This window comes from Silene latifolia, chromosome 6, assembly GCF_048544455.1.
Source record: "Silene latifolia isolate original U9 population chromosome 6, ASM4854445v1, whole genome shotgun sequence".
In the NCBI taxonomy this organism is placed as follows: Eukaryota; Viridiplantae; Streptophyta; class Magnoliopsida; order Caryophyllales; family Caryophyllaceae; genus Silene; species Silene latifolia.
The window spans coordinates 17,245,227-17,261,310 of record NC_133531.1 but is presented as its reverse complement, the minus strand read 5'-3'; the positions used below and the strand labels follow the sequence as shown (position 1 = coordinate 17,261,310).

Here is a 16,084-nt window from a genome sequence, read left to right as displayed (position 1 = left end):
GCAGCTAGTCAACCAACCTTGAATATGTCAATTGCGAGAATTCGTGTTATTCCTAGCATTTTGCGGTAGCTTTTTATCTTTCTTGGCGTCCCTTGGCTGTGTATGCCTTCAATTCTGCAGACACATGCTTTTTATTCGTACTTTGCGTCGGTAGTGTTATTTTTCTTTCTCTCAATTATTTTAATTTTAGATTCTTCTTAATTATTGATTTTTAATAGGGTTCTTAACCCATCTAAATATTGGTACAAGTGATCTGAATTGGTCACTTGAGATGTTTTGGTACTCATTTTGACATGCTAGCAGCAGAAATCATTGGGAATCCATGAAATTGTGATTGTTCTTTTTAAATCTACTAAGTTCGAAATGATGGATTGAAGTTTCACATCTTGTATATGAGTGATTCTTCTGCTAGAGGCTTTTGAGATGTTCTGTCCCTAGATTGCTCAATGGATATAGAGATACGCGAGTACTAATTCTTACGATGATTTTGTAAAGACCCTCTGTTGGGAACAATGGATATGGTAGTCACTACTCTTCTTGCTGTTCAACTAGCTTGAATTACTGTTAGCTCTATCATACTGCATGTTTTCCTGACAATGGATATGTGTTCACACTCCGCCTTATACATATTCGATCTTCTAATACACCATAGTCATGAGTCTGACACTGAGGTAGTGCAGTTTAGTAGATCACTCATTTTGTCCTTTCTATGCAATCATGTTTTAAATATTAATCAATGTTATGACCTTCTTGTTGTTTGTGCTGACTGCTGATATGTGAGATTTTGGATATCTATTGTTATGACCTTCTTGTTGTTTGGCTTTAATGTTTATCGGAGCTGAGTTATGTTGTCCTACCTGATGTGCATAGTTGGTGTCGACAGTTTTATGCATGGAACATGACTTGATGTCATTTTCTTCTTGGGAGTCATTAACGATTTAGTATTTCGTCTCTAATTTATCGTGTGTGGATGATGGAATAGGATGGCAAACAGTGATCATGGAGATTAAGGTTTTCACAGGACTCTCGTATGATTACCAATCAGTGCGCGTCTCTAGCCGTTTGGTAAAAACTATGAGTCGGTTATATTGCTTTGGAAACTTCTATAAAAAGCTTGGTGTTATGCAGAGGATATGCTGACCGGATTACGGCGTTCTTCCCGGTAAGGCTGTAAGTCTGTAACTGCTCGAGTTTTAATGTTTGATCAAGATTCAAGATTGCATGCATATTAGTGTATGTATCCTTTTATGTATTATTCGTAATCTTTTTATACTTGATCGTAGAGCAATAAAACTCGCTCATTTGGTACATGTTTTCTTCACAACCGTACCTATTTTCAATTGATTGTACGCCATTATTTATAATGCGTACCTATTATATTACTTAATGTACCATTTTTAATTCAAATTGTAATAAAGCTCTCAATAAACTTATTGAGAAACTATCTCGCTTTGAGATTGCCTTGTTCTTTTGGACTAAAACTGGCTGAACTGAATGGAATAGAACTCTACTAATCTGAATGACCCTGAACTGAACTACACTAAACTGAACTTATATAAGTAATACAAAATTTAACTAAACTGAACTGAATTGACCCGCTGAACTTAAGTTAACTTATGGTGTGTTTGGGAACCAAGATTGTATTCTCAAATTTAGATTTGGACCAATTTGCATGTTTGGCAAACCTATTGGATTTGGATTTTCAAATTCCTTCCAAATCCAAGTAAGGCTAAAATAAACCCATTTAAAATCCACTCCCTAACCCCCCTCATTTCAAATCTTTATTTCACTTTGCTAAATTGAAAATGAGGCATTTCAAATTAAATTCTTGTTCCCAAACACTCTCTTATAAGAATTGAAATTAAATCCAAAAGAATAGCCCGATATGAAAATTGAATGTGAGGAGGTATTAAAAATTAACGTTTCAGTAAGGAGAGACAGTCCCACATTACATTAATAAGAGACAAACAATAATGATAATAATCGTAAAATATAAAAATTGAATTAAATCAATTAAATTTACGAGTTGCTTTCAAATTTAATAAAATCAGGTGAATTCATAGAATTTGAAATAAAGTTTATAATCTATAAAATTTGAACTGATCCAAATTTACCAGATCTTAATTGAATTTAAGGGACCGACAAGGGCAAATAGGGTTCGACATGACGACACACTGCCGACACCTAGAGCTGTAAAAAATCTAAACCTGCTAGTCGAGCCCTGGAAATCGGCCCAGTCAAAGCTGGGCTCGTGCTCTGTCAGACTGAGCTCGAGCCGAGCTTTCTAAATATGAGCTGAGCCCGAGCTTAACAATGCTCGACTTGGAAGCTCGTTTGGGCTCTTTTATAATTTTTTTTGTATACTTTTCATTTATAATATTATTTTATTTCAAATTATATGTTATTTTGGCATTTATAAGTATAATATTACATAGTATTTTTTTTCTAAATATTTATAATCTTATTATTTTAAAAGTGTTCCGGGTGTAATTCCAGAGCAGTATTGTTTACCACGCAAGCTTGGTGAATGGATGTCCTTCCTTGCCTTGGCTCTTCCTCTCGGTCTCTCCTGAAACGATGAACAAACTGAGGGCTCGGCTTTGCACCGAGCGTACTCACTCCGACGCTCAAGTCAGTGAACTTAAAGGGATTAAGTTGTATGTTACTTGACGAAGTATATTGTAGAGAGATAAGGGAGTTTATACCAGATGAATAGTGAGTTTTAGGTTAGATTCTGGATCCCTTCCTCAATGAGGGTTGAGGAGTATTTATAGACTTTCACCTTTTGTCACGTAGTGGCCAAGTGGGCCAAGTGGCGTAGCAGGTGGAAAGTCTGTTCTACCCTCGGCCGAGGGACCCATGGCAGGCCGGCGGGCCCTGTTGACTCCATACCGAGGGGTCTTGGATATGAGTATGCGGATAAGTCTCCCGGCTGGCGGTTGCCCAGCCGAGACCCAAGTTGACCGGCCGACAGGCTGCGTCGGTTAGGCGGTCTAACATGTTGACTTGCTGTCTCTTGATCTTTGACCTCGCTCAATATGTTGACTCGGTCAGCGGGTGCAGAATATGCCCCATCAATTTGCCCCCAGCGTAGTCTATGCCGTGGTATGGACCTTCGATGAGTGTTGAGCGTATTCTGCGCAAGTTGAGGTTTCTTCCCCGGCTTCCTATTCCTCGACTTGCTTCTGTTCAGGCCGTACCATATCCCCCCTCCACATGGATGTGTAATGGACATCAAATGTGGAAAAGAAGATGTCGCTGGCCGGCGGGTCCAAGGTTGAGAGTGCCGGATGCTTTGATTGCCCCGGCCGGGCCGCCAAGCTTGGTTGATCAGCTGGCCGTTTGGCAAGTAGATAACAAGGAGCGTGTTGAAGAAGATACGTCGATTGGCATTCCGCCAAGTAGCGTGTCAAAGAAGATTGGTAACTGTTGCGATGATTGACATTCCGTGGCTGCATGTCTGACACGTGTCTTGTTGCTGATTGGTTGACGCTTCATGGGCTTTGCCCTGATTGGTCGGATTGAGTGGGCTTTGCCCTATAAATAGGAGAGTTAGCCCCTGAATTTGGCCTTCCAAATTCATTTTCTCAAAAAATTTCTTCTTGCTTAATTTTCTTTGACGAAACTTCTCTCTAGTCTTCAAAGCGTTACTCGGCGTAACACTTTTCCAAGGTAAACAAACAAATTCTTCAATCTTTTAATTGTTAAGTTTTTGTTGTGAACATGTCTTCTGCTGATGCCGGACCTAGTAATCCTGCGCCGGGGGGTTCTCCGTCGCGCCTTGATGAAGGGGAGGCACTAGCCGCCGTCCCGATAAGGTCCGGGGGCCCTAGGTCTCCCTCTCCTGAGGTTGATCCCAAATGTCTGGAGAGTTTTGAGGATGATGATGCCGTTGATGATGACGGTGATGATTTTGATGATGATGGTGATGATGAGGTAAGGCCTCATTCCGGTGATGAGAGATCGCAAGTTTTGGATCACGGCGATGCCTGTAAGATTGGCCCTGATCGTGCTTGGACCAATAAGTTCGCCAGTTGTTCCGGTTGTCCCTTTTTTGAACACCATTTTCACTTCGACGGGGAGTATAGGATGATTATTCCTAGAGAGGGTTAGGCTGTCTGTTGCCCTCCCCCGGGTTGTACCGGCGTATATATCAGACACCTGGAGTATGGGCTCCGGTTTCCTCTGAATGACTACGTCGTTGCCATTATTAAAGCCATGAATGTCGTCGTGGCTCAATTGCACCCGTTGGCCATTAGGACCATAATTGGCTTTGTGTGGCTGTGTCTCTTCAAAGGGGAGGTCCCAACGGTGAACCTATTCCGTCGGCTTCATCACCTTCGACTGAATGTTCAAGGTGGCAGGGGGTGGTATAGCATACAGACCGAGCCAGGCTATCTCACCGTCCCTAAGCTTACTTCCTGCAAGGACTGGAAGTCACGGTGGGTGTATGTTGAGGTTCCAGGGGATTATCCACTGCCTCGGTCCTTCCAGCACCGCGTCAATTTGCGGTGCGAGAGCAAAGGGGAGCGTGAGAAACATGTCTCCCGGGGCAAGTTTAAGATGGACGCCTCGAAGGTCCCTCTCAATGCGGACGAACGGCGGGCGATGAGGCTGAGAAGGATGGGTCGCCGAAGGGATGGATGCCCCGACGCAGATCATTCTTCAAGATGAGCCGCTCTGCCACGTCGGCCTCATACCGGCCCTAGCACAGGGTGAGTGGGGTCGGTGTGAGGCCCATTTCTGCTTTTAATGTTTCTGTTTTTGAACCTTGATTTATTTCTTCTATTTAACTCTTGCTTCGTTTCCTTTACAGACCATTTTGGCCCGGATCTGTCTGAGGAAATCCTCAAGAAGATGGGACTTGACAAAGACAAGAACGTTGTTGAGATGCATCCAAAGGGCGACACGCGTGATCGCAGACCGGCGCCAAACGACCTCATGGACCAGCAGCTGAAGGCCCTAGATACGACGGCGGCCCAGGCGAAGGTTGCCGGTAACATACCGCGCCGAAAGCGAAAAACAATGTCTTTGGCGGCGACGGCGTCAACATCAGTTCCACCTCCAATCCCTTCAGTCCAAAAGGAGACGGTGGAGATCGTTGATATTACCGAGGAGGAGGTCACCTTGGCAGTGGAATCTCCTCTCTTCCGCAAGAAAAAGGAGACTGCCGCTGCCGCTGCTGTCGTTGCTGCTGCTGCTACTACTGTTGCTACTGCTACCGAGGCCGGCAAAGAAATGGGTCCTTCGGCCAAGAAGGCCAAGCCTCGGCACGATCTATCCCGTGGCTCGACTTAGCTTGGTTCATTAGGCGTTCGATGACAAAGCTCTCGGTATGTCCATGAATGTTGACATGGATGCTTTGATTGAATTTTTTGTAGATCAACCGCCGCCGTCTACCGGACACACGTTGAACGGCGTGCTTTGAGAAGCGATCTCGCGCAGCGGGTGGTAAAGATGCCACCGTCGTCTCCTCCTTCCCGAAGCCTACCCCCGCCCGCATTAGGTCGGAGGGCCCGAGTTTGTCCAGGATGCTTTGTCGAAGTGGGCCGAGGTGACCGTGCTCATATTGTGGAGCAAGAAAAGGCCATGGCTGAAGTTGCCCCACGCTGAGCTCGCAAAGAAGGAAGCCGAGAGGGCCAAGGCCGAGGCCGAGGTCAAGAGGCGGTCCTCGCGAGCGAAACTTAGGGAGGACGCCCGAAAAGGCCGTCCTTCTTCGAGAGAGCTAAGGTTGAGGCTGCGGAGGCTGATGCCGCTAAGCTGCTGGAGGGGCGTGACCAGCTTCAGAAAGTCGCCGACTTTAATGCTAAGAAGAGGGACGAATGGAAGTCCATGTTTAAGGCCCAGGGGAAGGTGGTTCGGAATACGAGGGCTATCGTCGCCCAGAGGGAGGAGGACATTGAGACGCTCCAAAGCGTTATCCTTCCTAACATGTGCGCCCAATACCGGGGGACCTGGCCGAAGAAGCCGCCCGGGAAGTGATCGGAGAGCTCTTTCCTGATAGCTCCTTCCCGTGGCAAAAATTCGACGAGCTGTTTGATGACAAGCTTGATGCTAAGGAGAAGGCCGTGGAGGCGAAGGCCGCTGAGGAGGCAAAGGTGAAGAAGGAGGAGGAGGAGGCTGCGGAGAAGGCGGCCCGTGCTGAAATTGCGAAGGCGGCCAGGGAGGAGGCTGAGAGGCTAAAGGCGGTAAGCCGAAGCCGATCGATCGCCTTCGGGTCGCCCACCAAAGATGATGTCTTTCTGATGTCGCCGCGGTGGCGAGCAAAGAAGGCATAGGGAGACGGGCGGTCGTCACCAGGTTCACCCGGCATCTCGGATAGCTTCAACTATTCGGGGGCCAATTATTAAGCCTTTCCTCCCTGCCATCTTTTGGCACTTCAAATGATATGTCTGTAACCTTTTGCTCTTCTTTTCCTTTTTTTTTTGTAAAACTCTGGTAGGTTGTGTTCTGGCTTATCCCTATGGGGACGGCCGTCGTCTGTATTCTCCTTACTTGTAATTATTTTTAAATAAAGCTCGTTTATTGGCCCTCGGCTTGGCCGGGGCTTTGATCACAATCCTTCACTTGTCTTCTTACGTTATTAATTGAGCGCTTTTTTTTCGTTTTTACCTTCGGCCTGGCCGAGGCAGTTAGAATGCGTATCTCAACTGTATTTAACGTTTTTTTTTTAAACATGTTGGCCTGTTTGTCGCTTCCTCTTTCACTCTCGGTCTGGCCGAGGCGTCCGATTTGCGCTTCCCAACCGCCGCTGTGAACATGTTAGCGTATCGACCGTTGTGTCCCCTGCCAGGCCTTCGGTTGGCCGAGGCGGCTAGAGGTTACGGCTCGACGTTCGTTCAGATCAGAGACATATTGATCGCTTCCTCGCCAGCCTTCGGTTGGCCGAGGCGGCTAGAATTGCGTCTCAACTGTACTTATACGTTCCTAAGGCATGTTGGTCGCTTTCGCGAGTATCAACTGCGCTGGTAGTGACTGCCGTGGCGTCTACTTCTTGGGGTGACTGCCCGGCTTTGGCCGTGGCGTCTACCTCGATATGACTACGGAGGGGATAAACACTTTGATGGAAAACTTGGATGATTCTTCATTAGATATAAACACGCGTTGGGGTGCCAACAATTGTTTTGGACACCTCCGCCGCTATACAAAGTATTTCCTGAGATTGTCAGTGCTCCAATGGCTCATCAAAGGCCTTCGGTTGGCCGAGGCGGCTAGAATTGCGTCTCAACTGTACTTATACGTTCCTAAGGCATGTTGGCCGCTTTCGCGAGTATCAATCTAACTTTGGTAGTGATCGCCGTGGCGTCTACTTCTTGGGTGACTGCCCGGCTTTGGCCGTGGCGTCTACCTCGATATGACTACGGAGGGGATAAACACTTTGATGGAAAACTTGGATGATTCTTCATTAGATATAAACACGCGTTGGGGTGCCAACAATTGTTTTGGACACCTCCGCCGCTATACAAAGTATTTCCTGAGATTGTCAGTGCTCCAATGGCTCATCAAAGGCACACCCTCCATGTCTGTCAGCCGGTATGTACCCGGCCTCATTTCTTTAACTACTTTGTAGGGACCCTCCCAGTTGGCCGTCAATTTACCATGAATGCTTCCTTTGTTGGTGGCGGCCGACTTTCTTAGGACTAGGTCCCCTACTTTTAAGTCCCTTTTGTGGACTCTTCGGTTGTAGGCTCTTCTCATTCGGTTTTGGTATACTGCCAAGTTGAGGCGTGCTGTATCTCGGCTCTCTTCGACCAGGTCTAGGGAGGTTCTCAGACCTTCCTCATTTTCAACCGGGTTAAAGGTGGCCGTTACGAATGCTCGGCGCGCCGCCGCTTCAATTGGCGCGGGATCGCTTGGACCCGTAGACTAAGTGGAATGGACTATACCCCGTTGCTTCTTTCTCCGTGGTTCGAAGGGACCACAGGACGCCGGATAGTTCATCGGCCCATCTTCCCTTTAGGTCTTCAACTTTCTTCTTCAAACCGTTGAGGATTGTTTTATTGGCTGCCTCCGCCTGTCCGTTGCTCTGTGGGTGCCAGACGGAGGAGTATGCAAATTTGATACCAAGCTCTTCCAACCAGTTCATTATTGTGTCACTCCAAAACTCTCGGCCGTGATCAAAGACCATGACTTGGGGTAACCCAAAACGAGTTATGACATTTTCCCAGATTACCTTTCTTACGGCCGCCGTCGTCTTCGCAGGTACCGCTACAGCTTCAACCCATTTGGTGAAGTAGTCAACGGCGACAATCAAGTACTTTCTTCCTCCGGATGCCGTTGGAAATGGCCCTTGTAGATCCATCCCCCACCGTGCAAAAGGAAGGGGACTAAGTACCTGCCTGCAGTCTCGGGAAGGTGCATGTATCACCGGAGCATGCATTTGACAGCTTGTTGCACTTTTTGGTTTTGGCTCGGAATCCTCAAGCATGGTGGGCCGTAAGCCGGCTCGGAGAGCTTTGTGGGCTAGTGTTCTTGCCCCTATGTGATGACCGCAGATGCCTTCATGAATTTCTCGTCGATAGCTCCGCGTCCGGCCGGGCCGACACATTTCAAGAGTGGCCTTATCACGGACCTCCTATATAATTCTCCTTCAAACACCAAGTACCTTGTCGCGATCCTTTTTATCTTCTCGTGAGAGACTGCGGTCCTCCGTAACTCATTTATCGGTTTGTACTTCATTATCGGAGTCATCCACGTCGTCTCGGCCTCTATGTCGCCCACCATGCCGACGGTCTCGATAATGCTTTTGGCATTCCCGATGTCCACCAAAGACGGTTCGACCGACATTCTTGATGGTTGAACCGGCAAGCTTTGAGAGAGCGTCGGCTCGGTTGTTCTCGCACTGGAATGCATTGTATCTCGGAAAGATTTCAATTTTGAAGTGTCGCTTTTACCCTTTCCGGTATCTTACCATCCCGTCGTCTCGAGTCTCGTACTCTCCTCTGATTTGATTAGCCACTAAAAGTGAATCTGTTTTCAAAATGATGTGTTCCGCCCCTACACTCTAGCTAGCTCGACTCCGATTATCACCGCCTCGTATTCGGATTCGTTGTTTGAGGCCGAGAAGGTAAATTTCAAGGCGTACTCAAACTCGTCCCGTTTGGATGATGATAAGTATGCCGGCTCCCGAGTCGTTAGCCGTGGAGGAACCGTCGGTGTATACTTCCCCATACTCCGGGTTTGGCTCTTCTTGATATGTGCACTCGGCCAAGAAGTCTGCAAGTGTCTGTCCCTTTATCGAGGGCCTCGGCTTGTATTGAATGCCGGCCGGATAGCTCTCTTCGCCCATTTGATGAGCCTGCCGGATTACTCAAATTTTTCCAATGCTTTCTCCAATGGTTGGTCGGTTAAGACCGTCACGGATGTGCGTCGAAGTAAGGTTTCGATTTCCTTGCGGCAACGACGATGAAAAAGGCCGCTTTTTCAATCGCTGGGTAATTTCTTTGCGGGCAACAATGTATGGTGACAAAGTAGATTGGTGTTCTTTGTTTGTCTTCTTCTCTCGATGATCACGCATCGACCGTGGCCGAGGTAATCGCTATGTATAGATATAGCGTCTCCCCAAAGATCGGCCTGGACAGGGTTGGGAGAGTTTGAAGATGAGCTTTCAGTTGCCGAAAGCGTGCTCTGTTCCTCCCCACCGGTTTTTATTTCCCTTCAACACTTTGAAGAATGGGGTGCTCTTGTCGGCTGACCGAGAGATGAAACAGGCGAGAGCCGCCATCCTCCCGGTCAACATCATAACCTCTTTTTCGATTCCTCGGCCCGGCAGTCCAAAGTTGCTTGGACTTTTTCGGATTGGCATCAATTCCCCTGGCGCTGACAAGCACGCCGAGGAACTTACCTGACCGGACGCCGAAGTTGCACTTCATTGGGTTAAGTTTCATCTTGTATTTCCTTAGTGAACAAAATGTCTCGTGTAAATCGGCTAAGTGCTCATTTGTCGGACTTGCTTTTTACAATAGCATCGTCGACGTAAGCCTCAATGTTTCGCCCTTTTGATTTTGGAACACTTTGTCCACCAGTCTTGTGTAAGTTGCGCCAGCGTTCTTCAAACCGAACGACATCATTTTATACATGTATGTGCCGTTACACGGTGATGAATGCGCACTTAGGCATGTCTTCTTGACCATGAATACCGATGATACCCCGAGAAGGCGTCCGAGGCTCGGATAGTGTAGCCTGCCGTGGCGTCGATTAAACTATCTATTCGAGGCAAGGGATAACAATCTTTGGGGCACGCTTTATTAAGATTGGTAAAATCTACACACATCCTCCACGCCCCGATGACTTCCTCACCATTACAACATTAGCTAACCACTCGGGATAAGTACAAGGCATGATAAAGCCCGCCGCTAGTAATTTATCTACCTCGGCTTTGATGGCCTCATCCTTCTCGGTGAGGAGTTCCTCATCTTCCGCTTGACAGGGCGAGCGGTGGAGAGTACGTTCGCTTGTGAACAATTACCTCCCGGCTCACGCCGGCATCTCGGCCGCCGAGTAAGCGAATACGTCTTTGTTCTTCCTCGCAGTCTAGGAGAGCGGCCCGAATTTTGGCTCCAGTTGACACCGACGATTCTACGGTGCGCCCCGGGTCAATTTCCACTTCTTCGGTCTCGGCTCCTTCGACCATGCCGACGCGTGGAATCCATGAGGTCGCCCTCCCGTTGTAAGGATGGGCTTTTCCCCTTCTCCGACTTCTTTGCCACTTTGAGGGATTGCATGTTGCACCCTCTCGCGTATATCCTGGACGTTGACTACTTCGTATTTTTCGTCCTTTGAGACGAGCTTATGCGCTTCCCCGGTCCGAGACATACATCGGTGTCGTGGGCCGGATGGACATTACTTGCATCGGCCTCGCCTCGCTCGAGTGACTCGGCCTATGAGAACGTTGTAGGCGGACGAGCCGTCAATGACCACGAACTCGGATAGGACATTCTTAGCCGCATTCCCTCGTCGAACATCACCGGCAGTCCCGATTGACCCCGGGGGTACCAGTAAGCCCGGAAAAACTGTACAACGGATTGGTGCAGGGGCTCAAGTCCTCAACCTTCAGACCGAGATTGAGAAAACACTCCCTGAACATGATGTTCGTGTAGGCGCCTGTGTCAATCAGGCACCTCTTGACCAGGTGGTTGGCTATGTCCAAGTGGAGTACAAGTGGGTCGCTGTGCGGGGCGATGACTCCCTCGTAGTCCTTCTTCCCAATAGTTATGTCGGGGATGTTGGAAGCGGGGATCGCTGTTTTGGGCACAAAGTTGATGGCCTGATATAGCTCGTTCAGGTGCCGTTTGTGCCCATGAGCGGACCCACCGTTCTCGTTGCCCCCGATGACAACATGGATCACTCCTATCCGTTCAAAGACAGATTTTTTATTTGAGCCGCCGGTATTAGTCTTTTGGCCTCCTGCAACATATTTGCTGAGGCTCCCCTTCCGGATCAGCTCTTCAATGGCATTTTTCAGATGCCGGCAGTCGTCAGTTAAGTGACCGGTGTGGCCGTGGTACTCACCGTACTGGCTCGTGTCACCATCCCCCCTCGCCTTGGGAGGCCTTTCCCACTTCTGCCCCTCGCTCTTGCTCAGGGCGAAGACCTCGCGGCAGAGATACGACCAGGGGGTGTGACCATTGTACCGCTTTTGGTAGTACGGCCCCGAACTTCCCGGCGCCCGCCGAGTTACATTTCTGGCGGACTTGTCCGACCGTGACCTATTATTGTCACGGCGTCCTTCATCCGGGTTGTCCTCCCGGTGGCTCTTCCTCTCTCGGGTGCCCGGCCTCGCCGTGGCCTACCCAGTCTTGGGATAGTCCTCCACCTTTATGGCTTGGTCGGCCATCTTCCCCGGCGGAGTCTAGGCTCGAGCCTCCGCACTTGATGAGCTCGTTTTTAAGTCCCCTCTTGGGAGGCCTTTCATCGCTGCGAAGGGCGCCGGTTCATTTCACTCACGAATCTGCTGAACTTTAGCGTCGAACCTCTTCATATAGCTTCGGAGAGACTCGCCTCCCTCCTGTCTGATAGTCAGGAGATCCGATGTCTCGACGGCCCTCCTCTTGTTGCAAGAATACTGGGCCAAAAATATGTCCCTTAGGTCGGCATAACAATATATCGACCCATTGGGTAGCCCCTTGTACCAACTTTGTGCCATCCCATGCAGGGTCGTTGGGAAGACTCGACACCAAACCTCATCAGGTTGCTCCCATACCGACATGTAAGACTCGAAGGCCTCGACATGGTCGGTTGGGTCGCTTTCTCCTTTGTATGATATGGGCGGCAACTTTAGCTTAGTCGGCACCGGACCTCTAGGACATAGTCACTGAGGGGCTGTCTGACCACGTGTCGAATGACACGCGGCAATCGGCTCCTCGCATCCTTAGTCCGGCTCCTCTCCCCGTGGCGGGAAGGGCTTCTTCTCCGACTTTGGTGAGTCGGACTTCTTCTCCGACTCTGGTGAGTCGGACTTCTTCTCCGACTCTGGTGAGTCGGACATCTTTCACTCCTCTGGGGCAGGCCTCGTTGGTGCCGCGGCGACGCTGTCCTCCCGTGAGTGCGGGAAGGACTCAGGTCTGCCACTGGCACTCTGGGTTCCCCCGCGTCTTGACATGGTCGCTTCCTCCAATGCTCCGTTCAAGTTTCTGAGTCACTTTTTGGACCCTGGTCTCCTGTGGGGTGCCGCCGCTCTTGTCGTCGTGACGGTGTGAGTCGGCATGCTACCCATTAGGTCGAGGATTAGCTTTAGCTTAGCCGCATCAACCACATGTCCCATGACGGTGACTTGGTCGGTGGGCGGTGTTTTCGGTATTATTGGCATCCCGTACGCCGGCTGAATTACTCGGCGGTGGTGGGGGACCGCCCAATCCCAGTGTGGACCGTATCATCTGGCGAGATCGGTTTAAATCGGTCACAACTATTTCTTGTTGCTTTGACATTTTCTTAGCTTGTTGGGTGGGTTTTGTGTTTGTTTTTTTTTGTAAGGGATTTGACTAGCTTCTAGTATCTTTTCCCCACAGACGGCGCCAATTGTTCCGGGTGTAATTTCAGAGCAGTATTGTTTACCACGCAAGCTTGGTGAATGGATGTCCTTCCTTGCCTTGACTCTTCCTCTCGGTCTCTCCTGAAACGATGAACAAACTGAGGGCTCGGCTTTGCACCGAGCGTACTCACTCCGACGCTCAAGTCAGTGAACTTAAAGGGATTAAGTTGTATGTTACTTGACGAAGTATATTGTAGAGAGATAAGAGAGTTTATACCAGATGAATAGTGAGTTTTAGGTTAGATTCTGGATCCTTTCCTCAATGAGGGTTGAGGAGTATTTATAGACTTTCACCTTTTGTCACGTAGTGGCCAAGTGGGCCAAGTGGCGTAGCAGGTGGAAAGTCTGTTCTACCCTCGGCCGAGGGACCCATGGCAGGCCGGCGGGCCCTGCTGACTCCATGCCGAGGGGTCTTGGATATGAGTACGTGGATATGTCTCCCGGCTGGCGGTTGCCCAGCCGAGACCCAAGTTGACCGGCCGGCAGGCTGCGTCGGTTAGGCGGTCTAACATGTTGACTTGCTGTCTCTTGATCTTTGACCTTGCTCAATATGATGACTCGGTCAGCGGGTGCAGAATATGCCCCATCAAAAAGAATATTTATATTTAGTTAAATTCAAAAGGTGAGAAAATAATATAATGATAAAACAAGTTCGATTCGAACTCGCGCAAAGTTCTAGCTTTTTCCGCGCCGAGCTCAAGCTTCAATTTCTTAGGTTCGACTAGCTTCGAGCCAAGCCCGAATATGAGCTCAAAATTCCGAACCAAGCCCAAGCCCAAGCCTAAGCCCAAGCCCATCCGAGCTCGGGCTCCTATTGGCTTGTTTACAACCCTACTGTGGCGACATCTCTTATTTATAACACACAAAACTAACACAATTACTACCAGTTTACCACCGCTATGTCACCTTAAAAAGTTTTACCAGTTTACCACCCCTTATTTACAACACACAATTACTTTATTGCCGTTCCTCGACTTCTTGCCGTTTATTGCAGAACATAGTGCTGTGAAAACAATGAATAATAACAGTAAGAATCCCACAAATTCATTGAATTTGCCCTACATTTCAGAATGCAAGTACTTACCACCCGAAATTTGGAACCGTATTTTGTCAACATTACCGGTGAAAACCCTATTAAAATTCAGGTGCGTATGTAAATATTGGTGCTCTATTATCGATAATCCTGATTTCATTCACATGCATTTCCAACATTCCCAAATCAATTCTGGGAATAATAAAAAACTATTAGTAGCTCTCGAGGGTATAAGAACTATTGGAGATGAAGGATATTTGTTTACACTTCGTGATGCTGAAACTCTTCAAAATACCGGTCTTATTTTAAGTAAATCTGTTCGGTGGTATAGGTACCGTATTATAAATAGCTGTAATGGGTTGCTCTTAGTTCGACGATATGTTGGTAATCATTACGATGAAAAAATCAAATTGTGGAACCCTTCTATTCGCAAATCATTGATGCTTCCCACTTGCCCGTTCTACCGCCCTTGTTGGTATTTGTTTGGGTTCGCACCTGATAGTCAGGATTATAAAGTGGTTGCACTTCACAATAAGTGGGAAGACGAGGCAAAAATGTATTTTGCAGTTTATACACTCAGTAATCAACAATGGACGCTCAGAAATAATCCCCTGAGCGTCACTAATCTGAATGATATGGCTAATAAGAGCATGTATTGGCTGATTTGTTGTCTATTGCAGGCTATTTTCATTCGAGGGGTAGCATACTGGCTTACATTTACTCATGTTGTTTCCTTTGACTTTGATAAGGAAAATATGACCGTTTTGAAACTGCCGTCTAGTTTGAACAAAAAAGGCTACTTGAGGTATCTGTTTCTTCTTGGGGGGTCGCTAGCGGTTTTTGGTATTTCCGGGGAAAATGCTAGTATATGGGTGCTTGAGCAAGACAACATAAAGGGGCCATGGACTCTATGGTTGTCCGGGAAATCAAGTTGGAAAGGTTATGAATCGTTCAAGGAGTACAATAACTCAATAGAAAAGATTTTCTATTGCGAGAGGGACGGTGGCTATTTTGTTTATGGGAAGAAGGCTTATAATATAGTTAGTTGCAAAGTTCACGAGTTGAATAAATCTATGAGCTACTATTTAGACTTGGAAACGTATTCAGAAAGCTTGGTGTTGTCCTATGGATATGAACCCGTGGTTTGGGGGAGTACCCATGAATAAGAAAATACTACTCTGTTTGTCTAGTGAGGATACCTATTATTCTTAGCATATTGTATTATTGTCGTAGGTATTTTACTTATTTCATGATACGTATTATTCCTAGCAAATTGTCGTAGCTGATTCAATTTAATCCTGTTAGTCATCATGATTTTTGATTGCTAATATATTTATTTTCCAGCTTTTACGATGAAGCAACATTCGATGTTTTAACCATTTGAGTGCCTGCTACATATTGCACCTCGCTATAAATCTGCAACTCACTGTCATTGTTGATTCTTATAACATGATGTACATTTGTGAATTTCTCTTATATGAATGAACAAGAGTTAGCTCATGTATTGGTAAGAGCTCTCTTATCCATGAAGTAGGGGGTTCGATTCTCGCCTGTGACATAGTGCGCTTATTTGAACAAAAAAAAAATGAATGAATGTGCACACAGTACCAACGTATGGACGTGCGATTTTTGTGAGTTTGCCGAAGACAGAATATATAACTAGTGAAGTCGATCAAATAATATGAATGCACCAAAGGGTTTGAGCGGGTGCAAAAATTGTAGGGGGTCCGAGTGCGAGATAGAACAACATTTATGACAGGGGGTGTTGGGTTTTATGGGAAAGACGGAATAAAATGGTGTTTGAAGGGGTTCGATTGAGGGTGGATGTGTTGACTCGCTGAATGCTTGAAATGGTGAGGGAGATGGACGGAGTAGGTGTTGATTAGACTGGAGGTGCGCCAGGGTTGAGGGGGGCAAAAATGGGAGAAACCATTGATGGGTAAGACCCAACCTGACCCAACCCAAAGTGACACAGTAAAATTGACCCGATCCAAGACCCGAAAATGAACCCGAAATGTGTG

General features: G+C 47.5%; 1 protein-coding gene across 1 annotated transcript; it reads left to right on the top strand.

The window, feature by feature from the left end:
* Positions 1-14,044: 14,044 nt before the first annotated feature.
* Positions 14,045-15,229, top strand: LOC141587637 (F-box/kelch-repeat protein At3g23880-like). Its single transcript, XM_074409111.1, has one exon. The coding sequence runs from the start codon at positions 14,045-14,047 to the stop codon at positions 15,227-15,229; it is 1,185 nt and encodes a 394-aa protein (XP_074265212.1).
* Positions 15,230-16,084: the final 855 nt, after the last annotated feature.